The sequence below is a fragment of the Rhinolophus sinicus genome, linkage group LG05 (genome assembly GCF_036562045.2).
Source record: "Rhinolophus sinicus isolate RSC01 linkage group LG05, ASM3656204v1, whole genome shotgun sequence".
NCBI classification, from domain to species: Eukaryota; Metazoa; Chordata; class Mammalia; order Chiroptera; family Rhinolophidae; genus Rhinolophus; species Rhinolophus sinicus.
This window is the reverse complement of record NC_133755.1, coordinates 93,035,966-93,058,213: the sequence shown is the minus strand read 5'-3', so window position 1 is coordinate 93,058,213 and position 22,248 is coordinate 93,035,966. Positions and strand designations below refer to the sequence as shown.

Sequence of the window (22,248 nt, the reverse complement as noted above, 5' to 3'; positions counted from 1 at the left end):
GTTAGGCGAAGGCAGCATTCTAAGATTGCCTTCCTGAAGCAGGTTTTTCTGTCTGAATCTCTTGGGGAGCAAAGGGGCGAGGGTCAAAGGTTATTTCTGAGTCTTGTTTTTTAATAAACAGCTTACAATCAGTATCCCCAAAAGGCAACTTCAGAATGGCAAAACTGCTAAGAAGCTTCAATTTCATTGGCTGTTTGTTCTGGTAAACCCATGGAATGGCTCTGGGATTGGTTAGAAGAGCAGGAAGGTGAAGGGGCCCTAGTTTCCTCCTCTGAGGTAAAGAGCTTCTGATGTCATGTAGGAATGTTGGCGACGCCCCTCGTACTGTCCCAGTTGGACTTGTCAGGAGTCTGCAGGCCGCAGGAGTGAAGCTGCCATCTTGATTATCATGGTTTCAGTTCATTCAAATTAAAAGTGTTTCCATCTGCTCTTTTGGACAAGTAGCAGGAAGAAACACATCTTCTTCCCACCTCATTTCAAGCGTGGTCTTTGGCATAAGTCAGTGTAGAGGCCTCACGATGTAGTGGAAAGGTTGCCACCAGTTCGGAAAGGTTGCCACCAGTTCGGAGTGGGTAAGCTCACTTGGCTGCTCCTACCTGCTTCCTCCACTGGCTCCGGAGGTCTTCCCCAGACACCTTACTCCCAGCACAGGTTCTAGCCTCGTGAGCCTGGCCCCTGATCAGCTGCTGGAAGAGTGAGACCGGAGGATTATTGGTCCCTCAGAATAACGGGTCCCAATTGCAGCAGGCCAGAGAGGACTTTAATAAAGCTTTCAGGTTTTTTCTGTCTTTTTTTCCTAAGCTAGAATCTGGGTCAGCTCTTTCTTGTAAACAACACGTGACACCAGAAGTGGGGGACCAATTATGGATCATCCTGAACTGTGACTTTCTGACAATGCCCAGATTGTGTCACCTTCTCATTTGGGTCCCTTGGTTAACAGGCTGAGGGCAGGCAGCTCCATCTCAAGAGGAGGAGAGTGACACTAGTTTGCAATGTGGAAGTCCAATCAGTATTTGCTGCTTTAGTAAACTTACAGATTGGTGATTGTAAGCTTAAAAGAGGGAGGGAGAGGGAGGTGGAATGAGAAAGGGGAGGGGGAAAAAGAGAGTGAGAGAAAAAGAGAGGGAGGGAGAGAGAGAGAGAGAACAACTTCAAGCAAAGGATATAGAAAGAAAGGAAGGATTCCAAATGTGACCTGAATCAGTCGGGGCTTACTTTCAGATCAAGAGTGAATTGGTGAATTGCTATTAGCAATAAATGATAAGAAAGGGAAGGTGAGAATGTGCAACCTTCTGGGTTTAACATGGCAGCAGACAATGAAAATCTAGAATGCAGGAAGTTACTCAGTTGAGAAGGTAATAAGCAAAGGTGAGCAAAGCTATGCGACATCTGTTAGGGGAGAGAGAGAGAGAGAGAGAGAGAGAGAGAGAATGAGAGAAAACAGCCATAGCTCTGGGTAGCGGCTGGTGATGTTACATCCCATTTGTTTTGCCAGCACCATGGAATGGAAACTGTGCTTGCTGCCAGCCATTACAGGAAGAAGCAAGAATGTTCAACATATGGGAGGAGATGTAAATATGTCAATAAATGGGTTTGCTTTGCCAAATGTGGTAAATATCAACACATGTGCAGACAGGAGAGCAGAAAGAAGGCACTGGGCAGTCCTCCCGGGGTGGAAGATGCTTGGCTGGTGTTGATGGGGCTGTGGTGGGGTGAAGCAACTGGAGCCTCTGAATAAGCACTGATGGCGTTTTTATCGAATTTGGAAAATGATGCTGAGAAGGAGGAGAATGGCAAGTAAAACTTTAAATCTGAAGCAGGAAGCATGTATTAGAAAGCTAAGTACTTATACGTGTGGGGGCTGAGAAAACTCAAGGAAAGTCCTTGTTATTGGTTGTAATATTATGGCAAATCCGGGCCTAACACAAAATGTGTTTTTCTGAAAGGTAAACAGTTATCTAAGAACATGTAAGTAGTTAAAGATAAAACCAACCATAATATGAACAAGCGCAAGCCAGTGGACCTGTCAAGTGCTAGCATTCCTGAATGATCATAGCTGCTGGCCTCTGGGCTGAATTCTTGACCAGGATGATCTCATGTGGACCTCTCAATAGGCCCAACTTAAAGGTCTGGACACTGAGACTTACTGAGTGAAAATTGCCTACAGTCATCAAGTAAAATGGTTGTGAAAGGCGGATTCAGACGGAGACCCCAGGGCCTAGCTGCCACCACTAGTCGGTCTTCTCCCCATGGGCCGCCTGCAATGAATGGAGAGCTGGGATTTCAATCTGGGTCCGTCTGACTTCAAAGCTCTTAACATTTCTCACTGTGGAAGCACCGCCCCTTCTAAAGAACTGAAAAATAGTGTACCTACCAAAAATGAGGAGGGTTTTAGAGGGGGTGAGCTTGGGTAATTCATTTAATCCATATGACAACTCTGTGAATTGGTACCATCACAGTCTCCATATTGCATATGCTGCCCAGAGATGTTCAGTAACATGTCCGAGGTCACACAGCTAGAAAGTGGCAGTGCCGGGATTCAGACCTGAAAGACCAACTCCAAAGCCCATTTCATTGTCCTCTATACTCGATGTCTCTCTGTGTGTAAAGTGACTGATGACTCTAGGAAAGAGAGAAGAAGAGCTCCTATGTCATGTGAGAGATAGAGTTGCTCTGTTGAGAACTAAGGTGCTCAACGCTAATACTAGTTAACATTTATTGAGCACTCACAGTGCGTCTCAGTCCTTGTTCAAAATGCCATATTCATATTAGCTCTGAAATCCTCACACTCTAAGGGATACACTCCTATTAAGCCTCCTTTATGGGTGAGGCAATTGAACACAGAGAAATTAAGTAACTTGCCCAAGGTCAGACAGCTAGTATGCTGGGGAACTGAGAAATAAATTTAGAACTCCTTGAATTGCATTCAATTCAAGAAATGTCAGAGGTTACCTTACTAGGGTAAGGGTCCTAGTTCGCAGCTACAGGGGTTATCCAGGTGGGGAAGACATAGCCCCTGCCCTCAACATTGAGTGGAAGGTAAGCATAAGAAAAGTACAAGAAGAGACAAAGGGTCCTGAGAGATAGGATACATAGAAAACAACGGGGTCCTTGAGGCGTGATCTCATCTTGTGCAGGTGGAGCTCCTAGTGGGGTCTGAAGGCAGTGGCCCCAGAAGTGGCTTTCAGGATGAGTGGAATGTTGGTAGGTGGGGAGGGGGCTTGCTATCAGGAGAAAAAGCTTACAAGTGAGGAGAGCTTGAGTAAATTGGTCTGGGCCACACAGCAATCTCCTGTAAGTTTGATACAGATAAAGCCCTTAGAACAAAAGAAGTACTCAATAATTGTTTGCTGTTGTTATTGCTATTATGGTTCCTGACAGAGCTGGAACTTGATGCTGAGACTTGAGCTTTTTTTCTCAGCACTAATGCGAGAGCAGACACATTTGGACTGGAAGACTATCATGGTGTCAGTGTCCTGGTTTGCTGGGCCAAGGAACTGTTTCTATTGAATTTGATAGATCTTAGGGAGTCGTGGAAGATTTTTAATGTGGAAATTACATGAACATTTAGCTGTATTTGAGAAAAAAGGTAGCATACTGTACGCTGGGCACAGGGTAAGGATATTTATCTCTCTCTTCCCCCTTCCTTTTCCTCTTGCATTAAAAAAATCCTTACAATGCAGCCCATCATTATCTGCTAATCCTATCAGAGGGAGTGAAACCCGCCTCCTTGGCCTCCTAATGAGTTCTGACCAGCTCTCAGCTCTCCACCCCCTGCAGACAGCCTTCTAGTCTGGCTTTTTTTTGTCTTACTTGAAAGAAATGGAATTTTCTAGGCTGGATTTTCCTCAAAGGTGCCCCATGTGTCCCTCCCTGCTCTTTTTCCTTTTCACTCTATTTCTCCCAACCACTGGATGCCCCATCTGAAAGCAGAAGGTGAAAGATGACAGGATAAATCTTACTTTGGCTGCCATAGCAACCTTCACCTGCTTTGCTACTCATTTTTGAAGTGTCACCCTCCTGTGAAAAGTTATTTTGCATATAATTGCTTGGCTTATCCAGAGGCTCGGGGTTTTCTTTTATGCTCCTTATAGCAATAAGTGAAAGGATGGTCTCTGCCTCCATGAGCTCAAGAATACTTGTTCCACAGTGGTGCAGGTATAGGGTACCACACGGAGCCACTCATTTCCCTTCCACTCTTTGTTCTTAAGAAAAACACAGTCAGAAATGGTGAATCTGAAACTACATTATACAGGCCCTGTTTAATTATACAATTACATTATACAAATAACTCAGGTTTAAATTTTTAAATCAAGTTTTATTGAAATTAACGTATGACATTTCCAGACTATTACCCAGTTAGAAATGAAGTTTCTTTAGTAGATCCCAGAGATTCTCTGTCCATTCTTTTCCATTCTGTACCGTGCCCCTGAAGCTGACACATATACTCCATATTGCACCTCCTTTGCCATCTGGTTTCCAGTTGGGTTTGGCCAATGGAAGGTGAGAGCAGATTAGAGAAAGAAAGGAAGGGAGGGATATTTATTCCTCTGGCGCCCTCTTTGTGGTGCCACCGTTGATTAGCTATATTCCTCAAACAAAGTCTGACAGGGTCCCGGCCTTCTCCTCACAGCTTTGGGGAAGGAAAAGTAATTTTTCTCCTACCCTTCTAAGTTCTTCGTGCTGGTCTAATAATCAAACTGACATGAGATAGTCTAACAGGGGAAACTAACCAAATTTATTATGTATGTACATATGGGGGATCCATAGAATATTGGAACTGAGGACAAATCGGGCAGTTGAGGCTTATGTGCCATCCTGAGTTCAGGAGAAAAGGGTGGGATTTCAAAGGGCAGGAAGGCAATTTACATGGAGATGGAAAGCAAATGCTTGGTAAACAAATGTTTGCTGGGCCAGCTTTGACGATGGGACACAGAGAGGACTTTGATCAAATGGGCCTTGCTGGGTTCCTCCCTGTCTGTCACACACTAGTTCATGCTAAACTATGGTCATGTAACATGAGAGCTCCCTTCCTGGAGCATGTCCTCTATCTAAAGATTTTTAGGCACTTAGGGGGAAAGTCAACGGTTTTGCCTGAGAAAATAACCATCTTAAAATAAGCAATATCTCCAAAAGGCAAAGTTTGGGGTGACAAACTCTGCTCCCCCTCTCAACCCTCTGTGTGTTCCCTGTTCTGGAAACACCTCCCCTCTTCTCACCTCTCCAGGCCGAGGGATAATGCTAGCCCTGGATTTGGCACTATCTTCTGTGGTTTCCCTGTACCCTGCCCACACCTTTGCAAACAGTCCCTCTGTTCAACCCTTTCAAATGATTGGATTTGAGTCATGCCGTCTGTTTGCTGCCAGAGCTTGACTCATACGATGACCAAAGCTCTTCTCTTATGGGTGAACGATCCAATATTGCTTGTGTCATACAATGAATCTATGCTTCGTTGTAGGTCATTCTTTGTAGAAAGATTTTTCTGTCTTTGAGAACAACCTCTTCACCATCATACCATTCATTAAAAATGATGTTTCCTCTACCTGACTCCCTGCTCTTGTAGCCAGCCTGTTGGAAACGCATTATTTTGATAACGTCAGTTAGGTTTGTGGGAATGGAATACAAATGTCCTGCTTGTCTTGTCTGTCCTCGAGTAAATCTGAGGGTCTTTCTTCCCTTTTTATTTTGTCCACTGGAAGAACATACAGGATCTACAAATCCTCCTGGGATATCATGGGCATTAAAACCCTACAGGGGTAAAGACATTATCATGGGCAAATTTATCGTCCCATCACTGCTGTAGAATCCAGTGCAAAAGGAGAGGATGGAAACAATTTGCTTTTTTCTTTGTCCAACTTCATAGAAATCCCTAAGAAGCTGCCTCCTTGGAGAATTGAATTAATTGATCATTGTCCTATGGGCATATAAGGTGTACCAGGGGCTCCAGAAGGTGTCCTGAGGGAAGCCATGAATAAGGAATGTGGATAATTTCCTTTGAAACCCGTGAGGTGAAAATTGCATGCTCATGATTCTTTCAAGACTGATCCCAAATGGTATCAGGAATAGCATGAGGTTCACACAGCTCAGCAGGTGTGAAAATTCTGCAGCTGAATTAAATAGGTTCCATTATATTTCAGAAAGAGCGCTAATGGCTTTCTCTGGAGCACAGCCTAAGAATATTAGGTCTCTCCTTTGTATCTCAGGATGGCTGGGGTGGTTTTTTGTTACTAATATTATCCTTTAATCTCCCTGTAAGATGGGCAAAAATAAGCAAAAGGCCTGGCTTAGCCCTAAGAGGGTCTAGATATTAAAATACCAAAAGGCGTCAAAAGGATCTCACCCATAAGGACAGACTAAAAATGAAAACCAATGATATGATTTAATGGTCAATGATTATTGCTATTCATATAAAATTGTTCTTCTCATAAGCTCGTTTTGTTCCAGGTATCATTAAAGAATCATTTAATTGTAGAGCTGTATTTTATTTTGTTTATTTATTTTTTAAGGAGGGCGCAGCTTGCAGTGGCCCGTTTGGGGATCAAACCGGCAACCTTGGTGTTATTAGCACCACGCTCTAACCAACTGCGCTAACCAGCTGCCCCTAGAGCTGAATTTTAAACACTGCAAAACTTTAAGTTGAGGTTTCTATTGTTTAAAACTTTCAACTGGATTCATTTAAGTATTCAACTTAAAAATAGCTATAGGCATTTCTTCCCTACAGCTTTTTTATACAACACTGCATTCTTAGTTTTTACCACTAATATTCAAGCTGACATTCTTATCTTTAAGTTCCTCCACACTAACTAATCTCACATAATTCATTTACTTGTTTTCCGATCAAAACTGAATTTAAAGTCCGATTTGATATAGGATTGATATTGGAGCCATAATGAATTATTCATTAATCATTTTCATTTATCTTTCTCAGCTGGTCATAGCATGAGTTGAGGCATATTTGTTCCTATTTTGTTGCCCCTGTTGCAAAAAAATTTTAGATTCTTGTTCTTAATTTAAAAAGCAGATGAGTTGAATCTTTAGCATTCTTTTGATTAAGGAAAAATGAACCCAAACTTGCGTTGGTTTCTGTATATCTTGCTCATTTTTCTCCCTTTGTGGATCATTATTTCCTACTAAAAAAAGAAAAAAAAAATTCTCACTTTGCAGTTTAAATAACCTGGAAGATGAGAAACATAGGCAAGTATGTTATGAGCATCAAATTAAAGGTTTCAACTCTGAAGACAGCTTTTGTTAAAGGTTATAAGCCTCCCTTTCTTGAGCATTTTTAAGCCCAGAAATAAACAGATGTCTCTTTTCTTGTTTTCTTCCAATATTGAAAAGATAAGAATCTCAAAGTGAAAAGAGACCTTAAAGCAGGGGTGTCCAAACTGCGGCCCGCGGGCCAACTACGGCTAGCAATCCATTGTTAACTGCCCGCAGCAAATTCCAAAAATACATGTAGTTTACTTAAATAAATCAGGTGAGGCAATACGTACTTCACCTTGAGTGAGTGGCCCGGCTGTTTGTGGATTTTACCGCATATGGCCCTTGGTGAAAACCGTTAAAAAAAGTTTGGACACTCCTGCCTTAAAGGAAATGCCAGCCAGCCATCTCCCTGGTCCTTGGATATCCTCTGTGACATCCTGCCAGATGTTTGTCACCTGCTCTGTGGAGGTGACTTGGTAACCGATAAAAGTTGCTCACTTAGACATGAGACAGGACATTTCTGTTTTAACCGGAATTGTTAAAAGAGCCATGGCTCCTTTTATCAAATTCAATTCTTTCTCCCTGATTAGACTTCTAATCTCTTAGCACCAAAATTTGATGGCAACTGTGATTTCATTCAAGGTTTTTTTTCCTTCTGTTTCTTTCGTATGCTGTGTCTTACTATGCCCACTTCTTAGATGACATGCATCGTGGTTCCTCGATAAGACTGGGTAGTCTCCTTAGAAACAATTGCAGTTTTGCTATAGTCAGTGGTACTCAGAATTGCCCTTGATGTTCTCTCCATGGTGAGGGGGCTCAAGATGAGGTTGTCACCCTTCCAAGGTGGCATTAGCCTTTGTTATAGGTCACACATCCCACTACTAACATACACATTACACTACTTGGTGATTTTACTTGGTAGTGAAGCTAGTATGAGCGTCTCCATGGATGTTAATTATTTTATTTTTCTTGTCATGGTGCACAGCCATTCTCATGGGCTTATTTGTGATTTCCTCCCTCCTTTTCTATAACTTAAGACTTTCTTGACCAGAACTCCTATGGGCAAATGTACGGTTTCTCCATTCTCATGAGATATACCTTATTCTTAGAAGGTGTAATGTTTTAGGATTCCGCAATTCAGAAATCCGAATCCTCATGTATATAATCAGAGTCTCTTTGAGGTCACTTTCCCTGGATTTAATTGTATCATATAAATGTTAGGAATGAAAGGAAGGAGTTTTCGAATTAATTCCAATGATCATTTCCTTGTGTAGAAACCCAGTAATGTCTAGATTATCCAAGTTTATTGAGGAAGAGAGAATTTTTTTCACTTACTTATGCAACAAGCATTCAGTCTCTACTTCTTTGATGCTGAACAGGCATCTTTAAGTTTCAGGTGGCTAGTCTTCACAGGAGGACACATACTGTCTCCATTTTAGGTCTTTCAATGTAAATTAATAAGTGCTATCAGGCTATCTGAGCCTCTTGGATGAAATCATTTTCACATTATAGCAAAGTAACGAAGTAGTTGAAAATCTTCCTCTCTCCAGGCTTCCTCCTCCATTAAAGTGAGTCAAATTCAATCATATTCTCATTGCTATTCACTTTGTAACATTTAAATAAACTATACTTTATTTAGTTTATTGAAAGGCAGGGTTGTTTTTCTTAGGAATATATTTACCTGCTAATGGGGTCTCCAACCAGGCTCATCCCAGCTATTCAAGGAGCATCTCTACTTGTTTCTCATTTTAATGATATGAGTCTAACATGTATGGACATTCACTGGAAGTGTGAAATTTGTTTATACACTTGACGATAATAGATGGCAACCACCTCTGTCGTGCCAGGTTCCTCTACTACTGACTGTTTCTTGACAAGCCTATATACAGTAGTAAGTAGCTTTAATTCAAATATTATTTTGGAGGCTTCAAAAGATGTTCACTTGCTGTATTTCGTTTGATGGTCACAATAGACAAGGCCACAGTGTTTCTCCATTTTGCTGTCAAGAAAACCACAGCCCAGAAGGCACGCAATTTATAGGACTAGAACCCAAGTATGCCCCTGGGGCTCTTTCCGGTATTTCATAAAGATGTCTCTTCCCTGCCTTTAAAAAAGTTTTGAGATTCTCCCAGGGGAGGCTTTATATGTAAAAACAACAGAAGAACGGGTAAATAAATATGACCTATCCATACACTGGGTTACTGTGTGGCTATTAAAATGAGTATTTTCAAAGAATATATAATGATGCAGGCAACTGCTCTTGATTATATCAATGTCTTAAGAATGAAGTGGGAAACTAAACAGCAGGATCTCAATTTTGTTTAAAAAATGATACATGTGAAAAAAAGTACTGGAACTAAACATGCCAAAATATTAGCAGAGTTTTCTTTGTATAGTAGGATTATGGTTTACTTTTATTTTTCTTGTTTTATACTTTTCTGATTTTCCCAGTTTTTTTCTTAAGTGAACTCGTATACTCAAAAAACAAATGTTATTTTAATTATACGCCACAGATTTTTTTTTTCAGTGTTAGCTAGAGGAATCCTCTGAGTACTTGCTATCTTTGATTTATAAAATTACACAAATTAAACCTTTAATTGAAATGAGTGGGTGTTTTCATTATTAGTGTATAAATTTGAAATAGTGTATTATTTAAAAAATAGCATAATATTAGTGTTTATATTTTAAGTTGGTCATTATAACTCATTTGCTTGTCTGTTAGTTCCGAAAGTGACTCCTTTTTACACAATTCATTAATTCAGTCATGATTTTGAGGGTTTTCTATATGTACCAGCCTGGTGAAGACAGCTCAGTCTCAGCTGTTAAGAAATACGCATCTGGTTTGTGATATAGACCAGGAAAACAGTGAAGAATGATCTGTGCGGGACACTCAGGGAGTGTGAAGGAAGGATGCCTGCCACCTCATGGGCTCTGGGGAGGTTGGCAAATCTTCCCAGGGGAGTTGCTTTTTGAGCTGAAGTAAGCTCTTCTCTCTTGGATGACCAACTTCAAATTTAGAAATAAAGACAATACATGTAAAACTTCTTATGCTATGAGGCAATTTTGCCTCAAAGGTATTTTACAACAGTTAAGAGTTTGAAATTAATTTAAAGAGATAAATTAATAATTTGGGGCTGTAGGACGTTTATATTTCGTTATTAGGGAGATTTTTTTTAATCTTCAGAGTTTCCCTTTCTGTACATTTGGGTTTACTAAAGGTTAGTGGTAATACCAAAGCATAATAGTTTTGCTCTGAGATTATCATAATGATGTCTTTTTATAGTATTTCATATTGTATATCCTTTTATGTAGTGGCTAATACTGGTTTGGTTCACTTCTTTCATTCCTGTTTCATTCCTCTACTTCTTCCTACTCTGCTGAGGGAAGCAGAATAGATGTTTTGTTCCTGTTTTACAAGGATAAACTGAGTCATAGAATGATCAGTTGACATTTCCAAATTATGAGGTGAGTCAGTAATGGAACTGGAAAGAGAAATCAGGTTTCCTTTTGTTCAAATCTCTGAATTCTAAAATATTTCTCCATAGAAGTAGAATAGGTTGTTTGCCAGAAATGCATTCACTTTATAAATCTTTACTGAAAGTAATGAGCTTAAAATAAAGTCTCAAGAAGATAATTGTACTGTTACAGTTTAGAACAGAAGTTAAGGCCATTTGAGCAGATTAAAATGAGTCCGAGTGAAGCTTATTATTTGGTTTGTTTAATTAATTTGTTCAGCAATAGATTTTAATTCCTTTTGGAAAAAGAATAATTGAAGCATTCTCAGATCCATTTGAGAACATGTTGAGATCCATTTTGAGTAATTTAGAAATTTTTAAATAAGAGGGACAGGATTGAGAATAAAATCAGAATTGACATTTAATATTTATATTTCATGCTACTGTATGATTATGACTTCTTTATCAAAAGGTTTTCCTATAACCCATTAATTAAAATAATAGTATTTTAATGCTTTTAATAATTATTTTTACTATTAAAATAATTAGTACTGTAATAACAATTAATGTTGGCTATTATGCATGTTACACTAAACTATCTGAAGGAACATTATAATTGAATATGAAGGAAAATAAGTATATATAAGGAGTTCATTGAAGTTTTTCCTTCTAATTAAAAATATTCATATATTTTGGATTAATCATAGAATAAAACAAAGCTTAAAATGTGTACCATATTTTTATTTAAAATAAATATATTGTTGATTCCAATACAGAAAATGTTGTATTAATTGGAGTTTTAAGAACTTTAGATACAGGAATGATTCTATGATATTTTATGTAAGATAAGATTTTTATTTACCAGAATTATAGTGATCTGACTTTAGAGATATTACCTCTGTTTCTTTACTTTTTCGCTTCTGTCCCAGCCAGGCCTATGACTTTATATGTAATGTATTATTTATATTGTCATCAAATACTGCTTATCAAGATCCCATTTGGGTTTTGTTTCCAGGAAAAATAAAAACAAAAAACATAACCTCATCACTATGATACGTTCAGAGTTCAAGAGAGAAATAAGCAGAAACTTATATTTGTCTGGGGATCCAGACTTTGTGTTTAACTTCATGGTGTTCTGTGGACCCACCTTTCTGTTCTTTACTCTGAGGTATTATGGGGCTGGGATTGGGGAAAATGGAGTTTACTGAAGATGATCCAGTAGCCGTGTCGTAACTGTCAGACCATCTTACCTGTATATCCACGGGCAAGGTATTTGACCTTCCGAGCCTCTAATTATTGAGGTTTGAAGATGATAATAATATGATAGGCAAGGGGACAGATATAAAATAAAAATGTAGATACTGTCCTTGAAGTATGTGGGGAGACAGACAAAACCTACTAAATTATGTACCAGTATCAAAAAATGGAAAAACTCCCCAATTGGTTATAGTTGGATAGAATTTTGAATGCAAGAGGTGAGGAAATAATAGAACGATGGAACACAGCTAGACGAGATTCATACTGGAAAGCTTCATGGTGGAGTCGGTGACGGAGGGGAATCTATGTACCGTGGGTCAGCCAAGATAGTACAGACTTTGCAAGATACAGGGTTCACAAATTGCTTCGAGTAATGATCCCATGCAGAAGAAGGTATATGTGTGTGTGTGAGTGTGTGTGTGTGTCCTCATTATGGGTAGACTATGAACTAGTAGAGTTATCATAATCAGGATTCAGGTATTAATGAAGCAGACTATCCTTCCTTAAATATAGACTTGCACTAATTTTGTTCTGCTTCATTTCTGTGGTATAGGAGAGTGAGATCTGGTGCCAAACTCCCTGGGTTTAATTCCTAGTCCTGCCACTTTGACCTTGACCTTGTAAAGTTACTTACTTGCTTTGTCTCTAAGTTTTTCTGTCTGTAAAATGGAGATAATATTGGTACCAATCTCATAGACTATTATAGAGATTAAAGAGGTTAGTTAACGCATGTACATCATTTAGAACAGTTCCTGGAACTCAGTAAATGATAGGCGGTGGTGGTGGTGGTGGTGGTGGTGGTGGTGGTGGTGGTGGTGGTGATGGTGGTGGTGATGGTATTATAAAATTCACCGTGTGATTTATCAAAGCACTTTCCCACATGCATTTTTGTTTGAGTCCATTTGATTCTTTTAAGGAAGCAAAGGCTTAGAGAACTTATACAACTTTCCCAGGTTGCAAGTCTAGTAAACTCTGGGCAGCTTAGGCTGGAGCCCATGGCCTCCAAATTCGAGCCTGGTTAAGTGGTTTTTTTTTTTTTACCATAACACTGACTAGATTCTTGCCCATAAGCAGAACTGGATGGGAAATTGTGTCTCAGAGATCAAGGGGTTAATGTGAACTTGCTGGGTCTTCCTCCTCCTAATAGCTCCTGCTTCTTTTCCTAATTATACTTCCCTGCTGTGCTCCAGACACTCCAGAACTACAACCTTAACACCAAGTTTTAAGGACTCGAGTTCTACTCTAACACATGTCCATCTTTGCATCCTCAGGAATGAGGGGAGAATCTTACTTCATTGGAATGAGGAGGCCTGGGCAGCGAGGGTACATCCCAGAAGATGGAGGACTTTTCTTGCTGTGCTGCATAGACAGAGACTGGGCTGTAACTCAGTGTTTTGCAGAGGAAGCCTTTCAAGCAATCACTGATTTCAACGACCTCCCCAACTCGTTGTTTGCATGCAACGTTCACCAGTCAGTGTTTGAAGGAGAAGAGAGCAAGGTAATAAGACTTTCTTACACCTGAAACACGGGGGGCTGTGGCATTCTCCCAAAATATTTCTGTGGCTCGTTTGTGGTTGTTGTTTTGAAGTGTTTGAAAATGTTTTAGCTAGCTTTATTCTTTGTATGCAGAAGAGGAGGAGAAAAGCCTGTTCTATTATGAACCAACTTTGGAGGTACTCATGACAAGGTTATAGACGAGACTGTGTTGAATCAAATCTTGTCCTCTGTGACTCAAAACAAGTAGTGGGAATAGTGATTGCAGGAGATATGCCTTGGGCTAGGAAGCAGACATCACTTAAAAAAAGAAAATTCTCCTATTTTGCCAAAAACATAATTTGCTTTTCTCAAAACAATATAAGCTCTCTCATCCCTATCCCTCCTGCAGTTTGATGAGTATTCTAAAAATGGCTCTAATCTAAGTACAGTTGTTAGAAAGGTAAGTTGGTTAGCCCTCTGACACTTGCTTTGCTCACTGATGCCACAGTGGGTGGAATTGTTCTATGTGTGTTATAAGAATTTGAATGAAAGTGGTTAACTTTTTTTTTAAAATTATTGGAGAATGAGGTTGTCTATGTATGAGTATTTTTCCAGAAAGTGAAACTTCCAATTTTAAGAGACCAATTTGATTTTGTGTTAAGTATTCCTGGAAATCAGAGTAAATATTCAATTTGGAGAGCTTTCATTTCAGATTCCTCTGACCTTTTAAGTGGAGTGTCTAAATAGATCAAACCTTCTTTAGTGGACATGGATTTGTAGTTGTAAATATCCATGCTATGTTGTAAAACATGGCCAACATTTTTTTAGGAAGGGCCTTTTTCCTGAAACTAAAATACGTGACTCTGGGTGAGATGTAAGAGTAGGATTTTTGATTGCTGCTTCACAAACTTGGGCTGTTTTTACCGGTTGCTGAAGTCCTAACTCTATTGGCTGAAAACGATTGCTGGAAATATATATATATATATATATATATATATATTATTTTTTTTTTTGGTGGGGGGGAGTGGTAGTTTATTGGTTTTGTAAGCAATTCTGATAGCCCAGAGGATTAGGAATTATTTCAAACCACTTAAAGATAGTTTTATAATGATATTATTTTAGAGTTGAACAGTTGAAACAAAAATGGGCTAAAAATAGCTTGAAATCCAAGGATTTATATGTGATTAGAACCTCCAATGCTGCAATCACTTGACTACTTGAAGTAAGAAAATAGCAAATAGCCTATCTGACAGAAACTGAGAATTTTGCTCTTGGATTATAATCAGATTATAACCCAGTTTATAATTTACTCAGAGCAAGTAATTTCCCCTGAAGTATATCTACTTTCATTAACTATGAAACAAGGTTCCTTTTTTCCTCATTTTTATCATCTATTTATCTAAATATCAAGAATTAAAAGGATTTTCCTTGGAGGTTTAATGAGGATTTTGATTCTTTCCTGATTAAGTATTTCCCAGTACATTAAAACAAAAGACCTAGGAAGGAGCTAATCTCATTCAGGAATGCTGCTTAAGAATGGCTGATCAGCTGAACTAGAACTGGTTATATAGAAAGACAGGTTTGGGGAGTGTTCATGGGAATTTGCCCAAATCAATTTTGATATTCTGATCTGTGGTTGAATGACGACTTATAATATATTCTCATTTAATTTGAATACAAAGTTGGTACATTGCATCTTGACAAATAGTATTTGGTTTTCAAAGGAGTTTGATAAACTATTGAGGTGAAATCAACAAGATGTATGTAGTTCACTGGAACCAGGTTCAAATTATTTGGATCATATTTTTAACCAAGGAGGTGAATTTTGTAATTAGCCAGTGTCTACATAATTAAACTTACTAAATCAGATCGAAAGTCTTCCTCTTTGGTGTAATTTTGTAGCCCCTGTATGTGGAGAGTCTCTAGGATATCAAATAATCTGATGTAGATTCTGTTTAGATTTAATTATATGTACATGATTCAAGGGTGACAAAGCAAGATCCTCAGATACCAAACGAGTTGACAATAGCCAGAAAGCATGATCATTGGAACTCCAGAAAAAGGGTTTAGGGACGCTCATGGCTCCTCATTTTCACTGCTGTATGTTTCTCTTCAAGCTCCAGTCCTTTACATTCTTCTCTTTACCTCCACTTTTTTTCACTATCTTAATGAAACTCATTGTCTTATATACTTTCTCTCAGGACAGTCTTATCACAATGTTCCAAGTTCATAAATCTGAACCATGAAGTATGGTGATCGTTATCTTTCCCAAAGGGTGGATATTAGGGGCATTGTGCTAAATTGGTAGGGAGATATTTTTAGGCGGAGGTGGGGGGGGTAGGAAGCAAGAAGTCTTTTTTGCACGTGTATTTATTTGCCTATGGGCAAGGCTGACCATGGTGATTGTCTAAAATACCGGGGGTGCCAAAAAATCTATACACATTTTAAGAAAGGAAAAAACTATTACAATTGTAATAATATATACCGATAACAAAAGAGGAATGAATACAAGTCATGTGTATGCATGTTTTTGGCACCCTCTTTATTTGGCTTTGAGAAGATGCTGTCAGCAGCCTGGAATTATATCAGAGAGATAAGGCATCAGAAATGATGCTCAGTGTTCATTTCAGAAGTCCAAGTGGGCAGGTGGTAATATATGCAGCTTGTTTTGGCAGAGTCCTTTCTTTTTTGGCACAACCTACTTTTTACTTTCAGTTCATTGTTTCTTGATATTGGTGGGCTACAGTTCAACTTGTTGCTTATAATTATTATAAAGCATACATTTGAAATTCCTTAACAAGATAGGAATTAAAGCTTTTGATTCTATCATGAATGGGTATTGCATTGCTATCTTCTCTATTTTCCTGCCTGTCTGAGACACTGTTCCAAGCCCTTTTCCTTTTTGAGGTAATTCGGAAGGTACTAATTGGATTCCCCTTAATATAGGTTACGCCACAGGATATGATCTTCTGGTTATGTTTGTTTCTGTTTATCAAAATGATACATATTCTAATATGCTCATTTCTGCTACCCTATTTCAGTTCTAAGTTCTGACACCCAAAGAACATTAAAAAAAACAGCTTTGTGAGGGCCATGATGTTTTCTGTTAGGCAGAATTCTGTGAGACTGTGTTTTGATCTGATGCTCTTGCCAGGAGTGAGCACATACTTCAGTGTGGCTTGTTGGGGTCCAGATGGTTGAGATTTGTTTATAGAACACAAAGGAGAACCAGAGCCATAGGAAATTAGCATCTGAAACCAATAAATGCAGATTGCTGTTTGTGTGCTACAGCTTGAAGCATAAATATTTTTGTATGAAACACATTAAGAGGTAGGATGTTTACATCATGCAACACCTAAAAGTTACTAGGGTTCATTTTCCCCTTGGCATGCTCCCTTGGGTTTGCCTTTTTGCATCCAGCTGGGCTGCAAAAGTCACGTTGAGAAAAGTGAGGCTGGAGGGGCGTCCTGTGGGCTGCCCTCTGTCTGTGCTGAAGGTAGGTAAGGGTCTGCTCGATGGAACTTCGGCACTCATTGAGAGCTAAAGGAGAACAGTGAACAACCACCATGAAACACACAGTTAGCCAAATACAATTCAGTAAGGAGAAGCCTGAAAGGTGACTTTATAATGGCCTCCAAAAATATGAATTCATTAATCATAATAATAATAATAATAATAATAACAGCAGCAGCAGGAGCAAACACGTGTTTGTGGCAAGGTGCCAGGTGCTTTATGGACATAAGCCCCTTTAGTCGCCATGGTAACCCTATGAGGGTTATGTCTGCCTGCCTCTCTAACTCCTGAGCACATGGCAGGGTTGTGTCCCCTGGACCCTTCTGGCTAGTTCTGCACAATGTGAAAGCAGAAGTGATCTGTGTCACTTCCAGGCCAAGCATTTCATGGTCAGTGTTTGACCCTGAAGAATGTTCTTTTCACTCTGCTAGGGCACCTGGCATTGTGCCAGGTAGTGCCTGCTCGGGCAGTTGGGTCATGGAGTGAAGACGAGGATAATACAGAGTCCCGACCAACCTATGATGAACATATAATGTGACAAGAGAAACAAAAGCCTTTGAAGCTTGAAGCCACTGGGCCTTCAGTGTTTGTTGTGACAGTGTACATTACTCCGTTTCTGTTGATTCAGTAAATACGATGATCTCCATTTTTCAGATGAGGACACTGAGGCCCAGAGAGGTTGCCCACGGTCTCACAGTTAGTAGTGGCGGGCAGGGATTCAAGCCTGGATGGCCAAGCTACGGAGTTTGTGCGCTTCAACATTGGGTAATAGTGTCTCCTGATGGGTAAATATTTATTGAAAACATGTATGATACTTGGCTCTGGGGATGCAGTGGTGAGCCAGATAGCAAAAACTCATTGAATTTAAAGTCTACCAAGAGAAGACAACTCAAAATAAGCAAAAAAATAAATAGAATAAATGCTCACAGTCACACTAAATCAAAAGGGCATTTAATATATTTTCAACTATTACTCACTGCCTTACACACACAGAGACATACAAGGTTGGGCAATTAAGTTCATGAACGCATCCTAGAAAAAGTGCTACATACCTCATTGCTGAATATCACTTTGGTCACCTTCGATGTACTCCCCTTGGGAAGTTATGCACCAACGCCAGTGCCTAGTCCACCCTTCAAAGCAATTTTGGAAATCTTTTCCTGGAATGGCCATCAGAGTTGTCGTCATATTACCCTTGATGTCCTGAATGTCATCAAAATGTCGTCCTTTCAATATTTCCTTTATGTTCAGGTAAAGAAAAAAGTCATTGGGGGCCAGATAAGGTGAGTGGGGAGGGTGTTCCAATACAGTTATTTGTTTACTGGCTAAAAACTCCCTCACAGACAGTGCCATGTGAGCTGGTGTGTTGTCGTGATGCAAGAGCCATGAATTGTTGGCGAAATGTTCAGGTCATGTAACTTTTTCACGCAGCCTTTTCAGCACTTCCAAAGAGTAAACTTGGTTAACTGTGTGTCCAGTTGATACAAATTCATAATGAATAATCCCTCTGAGATAAAAAAAGGTTAGAAACATTGTTGCAACAAGTTCACGAACTTAATTGTCAGACCTCGTACACACACACACATAAACACACAAAATGTCCACAAGGTTTTCTTGTTGTTTTTTATTAGTTTTTTTTTTTTTTTTTCAGTAAGAGAGCATTTCTGCCAACCATTAAAGAACTTATGGTAGGTACCAGAATGAGCATAAGAGACCTAACTCTACTGGGTCTCTTAGGCTTTGTGCTTCTCATAAGTGTATCGTCTCCATACATTGTCAGTGGCTGGAGTGATTCTGATATTCAGAGATATATGTTTTTCAGTGCAACATGACCAACATATAACCCAGTTCTTTGAGAGCTCCGCTGAGGAAGCATTGATCTAGTCTCACAATGGAAGTGTCAGGAGGGCACCCTCAAGGATTTTCAAAGTTAAATCTGACAATTTGCGATTTTTACCTTATTCACCATGTAATATTGGCCTCCACTTTAGTTTTTAGGCAGATGTGCACTTTTTACCTTAACCACTGCTGGTCTACGGTCCCTTAGCAGCAGCGCTGAAAACTGAAAAGCTCTGAAAACCAAGACTTTCTTCATAACCCATTTTGAGACAAAATCTTACTTGACCTGATTCATTCAAAATCTAACCTGCACTGATGGGAAACACCTCCTCATGTGACCATTCATCTCTCTGCAGAAATATTCCTGTCTTTTCCTGCAGGGGGGCAGCCCCAGACCTTGCTGGAGCCACTACCTGATATGACACATGTACCAGGTGACATTTCCACATCCCCAAATTTGGAATCCCAAATATATCAGGCTCCACGAGTTAGGTAGCAGGTTGTGGACCTGTAGAATATATGAAAATGTACTCTCACCCTATGTTCAGAAAGAAGAACGAATGCATCACCCAAATCTGGAAGGTCAACAGCATCAAGAAGAGGGGTTAAATATAGTTGTCCCATAATGAGATGCTTGTGTCTATTGGAAATGAAGGACGTGTTGGAGCCCGGATGAGCCCTGGGCACGGGTTCTGCCTGTGTGGCCTTCCTGAGACAAACTCTGACAGTCTCTGAGTCTCCTCCTTTGAGTGTCTCCAGTTGAAAGCTTCTGGACTTGACCTGCTGTCACTGCCTGTGCTGCCCATCTCCTCACCTCCTTCCTGACTAATGGTCTAGTTTGGGTCCACAGGAGACACTCCTGCGCAATCAGGGAAACAGTTGACTGCTTCAGGCTCAGGTTTTTCTTCACCTCAGGGAGCATCTATTGTAAAACATTTTGCTTCTCTTCATTTGCATTGTTTTCTCCCCAGACTCTGATGTCCTTGAAGGAATGACATACAAAGTTTGTATTCTTCTTTTTTGTATGTCCAGCACCTTGCACGGGGCCTGGCAAGACACACACTCGGTACTCATTCAAGACTGAGTTGAACTTATACTTGAATGCTGACTAAATTAAGACACAGCAGCCTGAATTTGCAGGATTGGCTGATTAATTAGAGATAACAGCAAAAAGCAGAGCAAAAGACCTCTTGACAAATTTTAAGTCTAGTTCTTTATCCTCCATGCCTTGCTGACTCGACTGTGGAAAACAGGGCTAGAAATAAAGTTGGCTGTCCCTCAGCATGAACTTGCAAGTAAAAGAATGTAAAGCAGAGAGAACTCACGGGATCGACAGCCAGACTCAAGCTAAACATAAATACTTGGAGCCCAAATCACTCTTGTAGTGAAACTATGATGCTCATATAAATAAATCTGTTTTATGCCAATTTATAGTCACGTGGTGTTTAAATGCTTTAGAGACGACTGGCTTATTTAGGAAGCCAAATGAGTAAAACATTAGGAGTGTCTTAAGCCCAATCGTTTCCATGACTACTCTTAAAAGAAGAAAAGGGAGAGATAAGAAAAGAAAAGACATTAAGGAAAGCTGAAATCCAGTGCTTTGGAAAGCTTTAGGAAACATCACGGGGATGATTTAAAGCTGGTTGAAAAATTCATGCTGAAGATGTGTAGCAAAGGATGAACAAGCAGATAGTAACTTACTGTACTTTGTGTCACTGAATATATGTTGAAAAAAGTAAAAGTGAACTATTGTGAGCTGAGGGTGGGGAAACGATAACCAAACAAATTAAATGAATATTCAATATTCATTTTAAGTATTAAAGCAGTATTAAATCAGACACTAGATAGTCAGGAAAGACAGAGGCGTTTCACTGTATCTCTTGTGTTATTCATTCTTTATAGGTAGAAGTGACATTTACAGATTTGCTTGTGGTTTTACAGAATGTTTACATTGTAAAAAGACAGGGCATATTGTACTCAGTAAGTTAGTCCTGCTTTCTCTTTTCTCTGGACTATGAGTGGGAACCATAATTAGTCACTGCTAACCACTTGGGGACTCCTGCCAGATGAGAGGCCCAGCATGGGGCAGGTTTGAAAGCTGCTGGAGGACATTCCCTGGAACCTTAACCTTTCTTAAAGTGACAAAAATATTCCAGAGGCATATTTGGTGTCTTGCTTCTTCTCAGCACTGAGCGATCCCTGGGGTTCAAGAGCCTGACCAGCCACGCCACATGCCCCACTTAACTACCTGGAAATAATTGAGGCAGTGGAGAGAATTAAGCCTGATGCTTTGAGTTGAGAGTCTTTGGTTTCTGTGCCAAAGGGTGGGTAAGCATATATTTTTGATGGCACTTTGGGGAAAAAAAAATGCTGCCGTGTTCTAGTTAGTCTGGGATGATATGACAGAGGGGCATGGACCTTTTTCCCTTTTCGGAAAAATGAAAGGACTTGGAATCTACATGGTTTTCATCAGAGCTGCTGCTAGCCTATCGAGTGACTGCTGCCATGGACAGAAGCAGTCTTAGCGTATACTGCCTGGGGCAAGATAGGTGAATTTAAGAAAATCACGCCCTTTCCTCTGGGCTGAAGGGGTGGATAAAGCCCTGAGCAGCTGTGGGCGGCCTGACATGTGGAGGGCAGGCTGGATCTCATCCTCCACTCTCTTCCCAGGCTCAGAGCCCTTGAGACCAGCCCCAAAGAAACATCCGTCACAGTGGCCCCGGTCGTAATGAGATAATTGTCAGTGGTTTCAAATTTAAAAGGGTACATAAATTCAAGGATAACTATTGAGTTCCGTTGCCTTTCTTTTTTTTTTCAGAGGCAGTTTCAGAGATGGAGCAGGGGAAGAATAAGCTTTATCACTGTTATTATTATTGTTATTAATTATTATTATTTGCCTTCATCAGCTGAAATGGCATAGGCTTCATTCACCCAGCCTTTCTTGACTTTCTTGATTTTGGTCTCAGTGTGGTGGCCCTGAAATTCTTGATGAACTCAGACAGAACCAGAGAAAAGTCAGCGAGTTTGGACATGAACTTTAAAACTCGCACCAGGTATCCTTCACAGCGGGGCTGACATTTCGCTCGGTGGGTGAGAGCAGTGTGATATAGATTATCTGAGCAGCAATTCCAGTAATGTCGTGTGCTATTTACTCTATGAGAGTAGGGTTATGAGCCTGCAGCTTATATTTCACGATGATCTCCTCACAGTTTTATGCATACAGTGTTGAACTATACACTCCTACCTTTTAAGCAGAATGGATGTGTAGAAACAGAACGTGTAGTTTAGTTTTTTACGTTTGATCAGTTTCTGGTAATATTTTGGTAATGGTATGTTTTGCTGGGAATGCTGTATTCTACAGCATAACCATCATTTTAAACACAAACATGTTGATCGCTATCAGTGTTTTGTGAGAGAGTTGCATTGATCATGACATAGCTGAGATTTTTTTATCAAACATGTTGAAATATCATGTCTTGTACTTAATTTTACTCTCTTCCACCCA

The 22,248-nt window shown here is 39.8% G+C and overlaps 1 protein-coding gene across 5 annotated transcripts in view; it reads left to right on the top strand.

Annotated features, from left to right (window-relative positions):
* Positions 1-22,248, top strand: part of RCAN2 (regulator of calcineurin 2) — a 246,312-nt gene that overhangs the window by 29,438 nt on the left and 194,626 nt on the right. For all 5 annotated transcript variants that reach the window (XM_019734719.2, XM_019734722.2, XM_019734723.2 and 2 more), the window contains one exon: positions 13,187-13,413. In XM_019734719.2, the coding sequence (XP_019590278.1) occupies positions 13,189-13,413 (225 nt within the window). In that variant the 5' untranslated portion in view covers positions 13,187-13,188. The remainder of the gene's footprint in view (positions 1-13,186; positions 13,414-22,248) is intronic.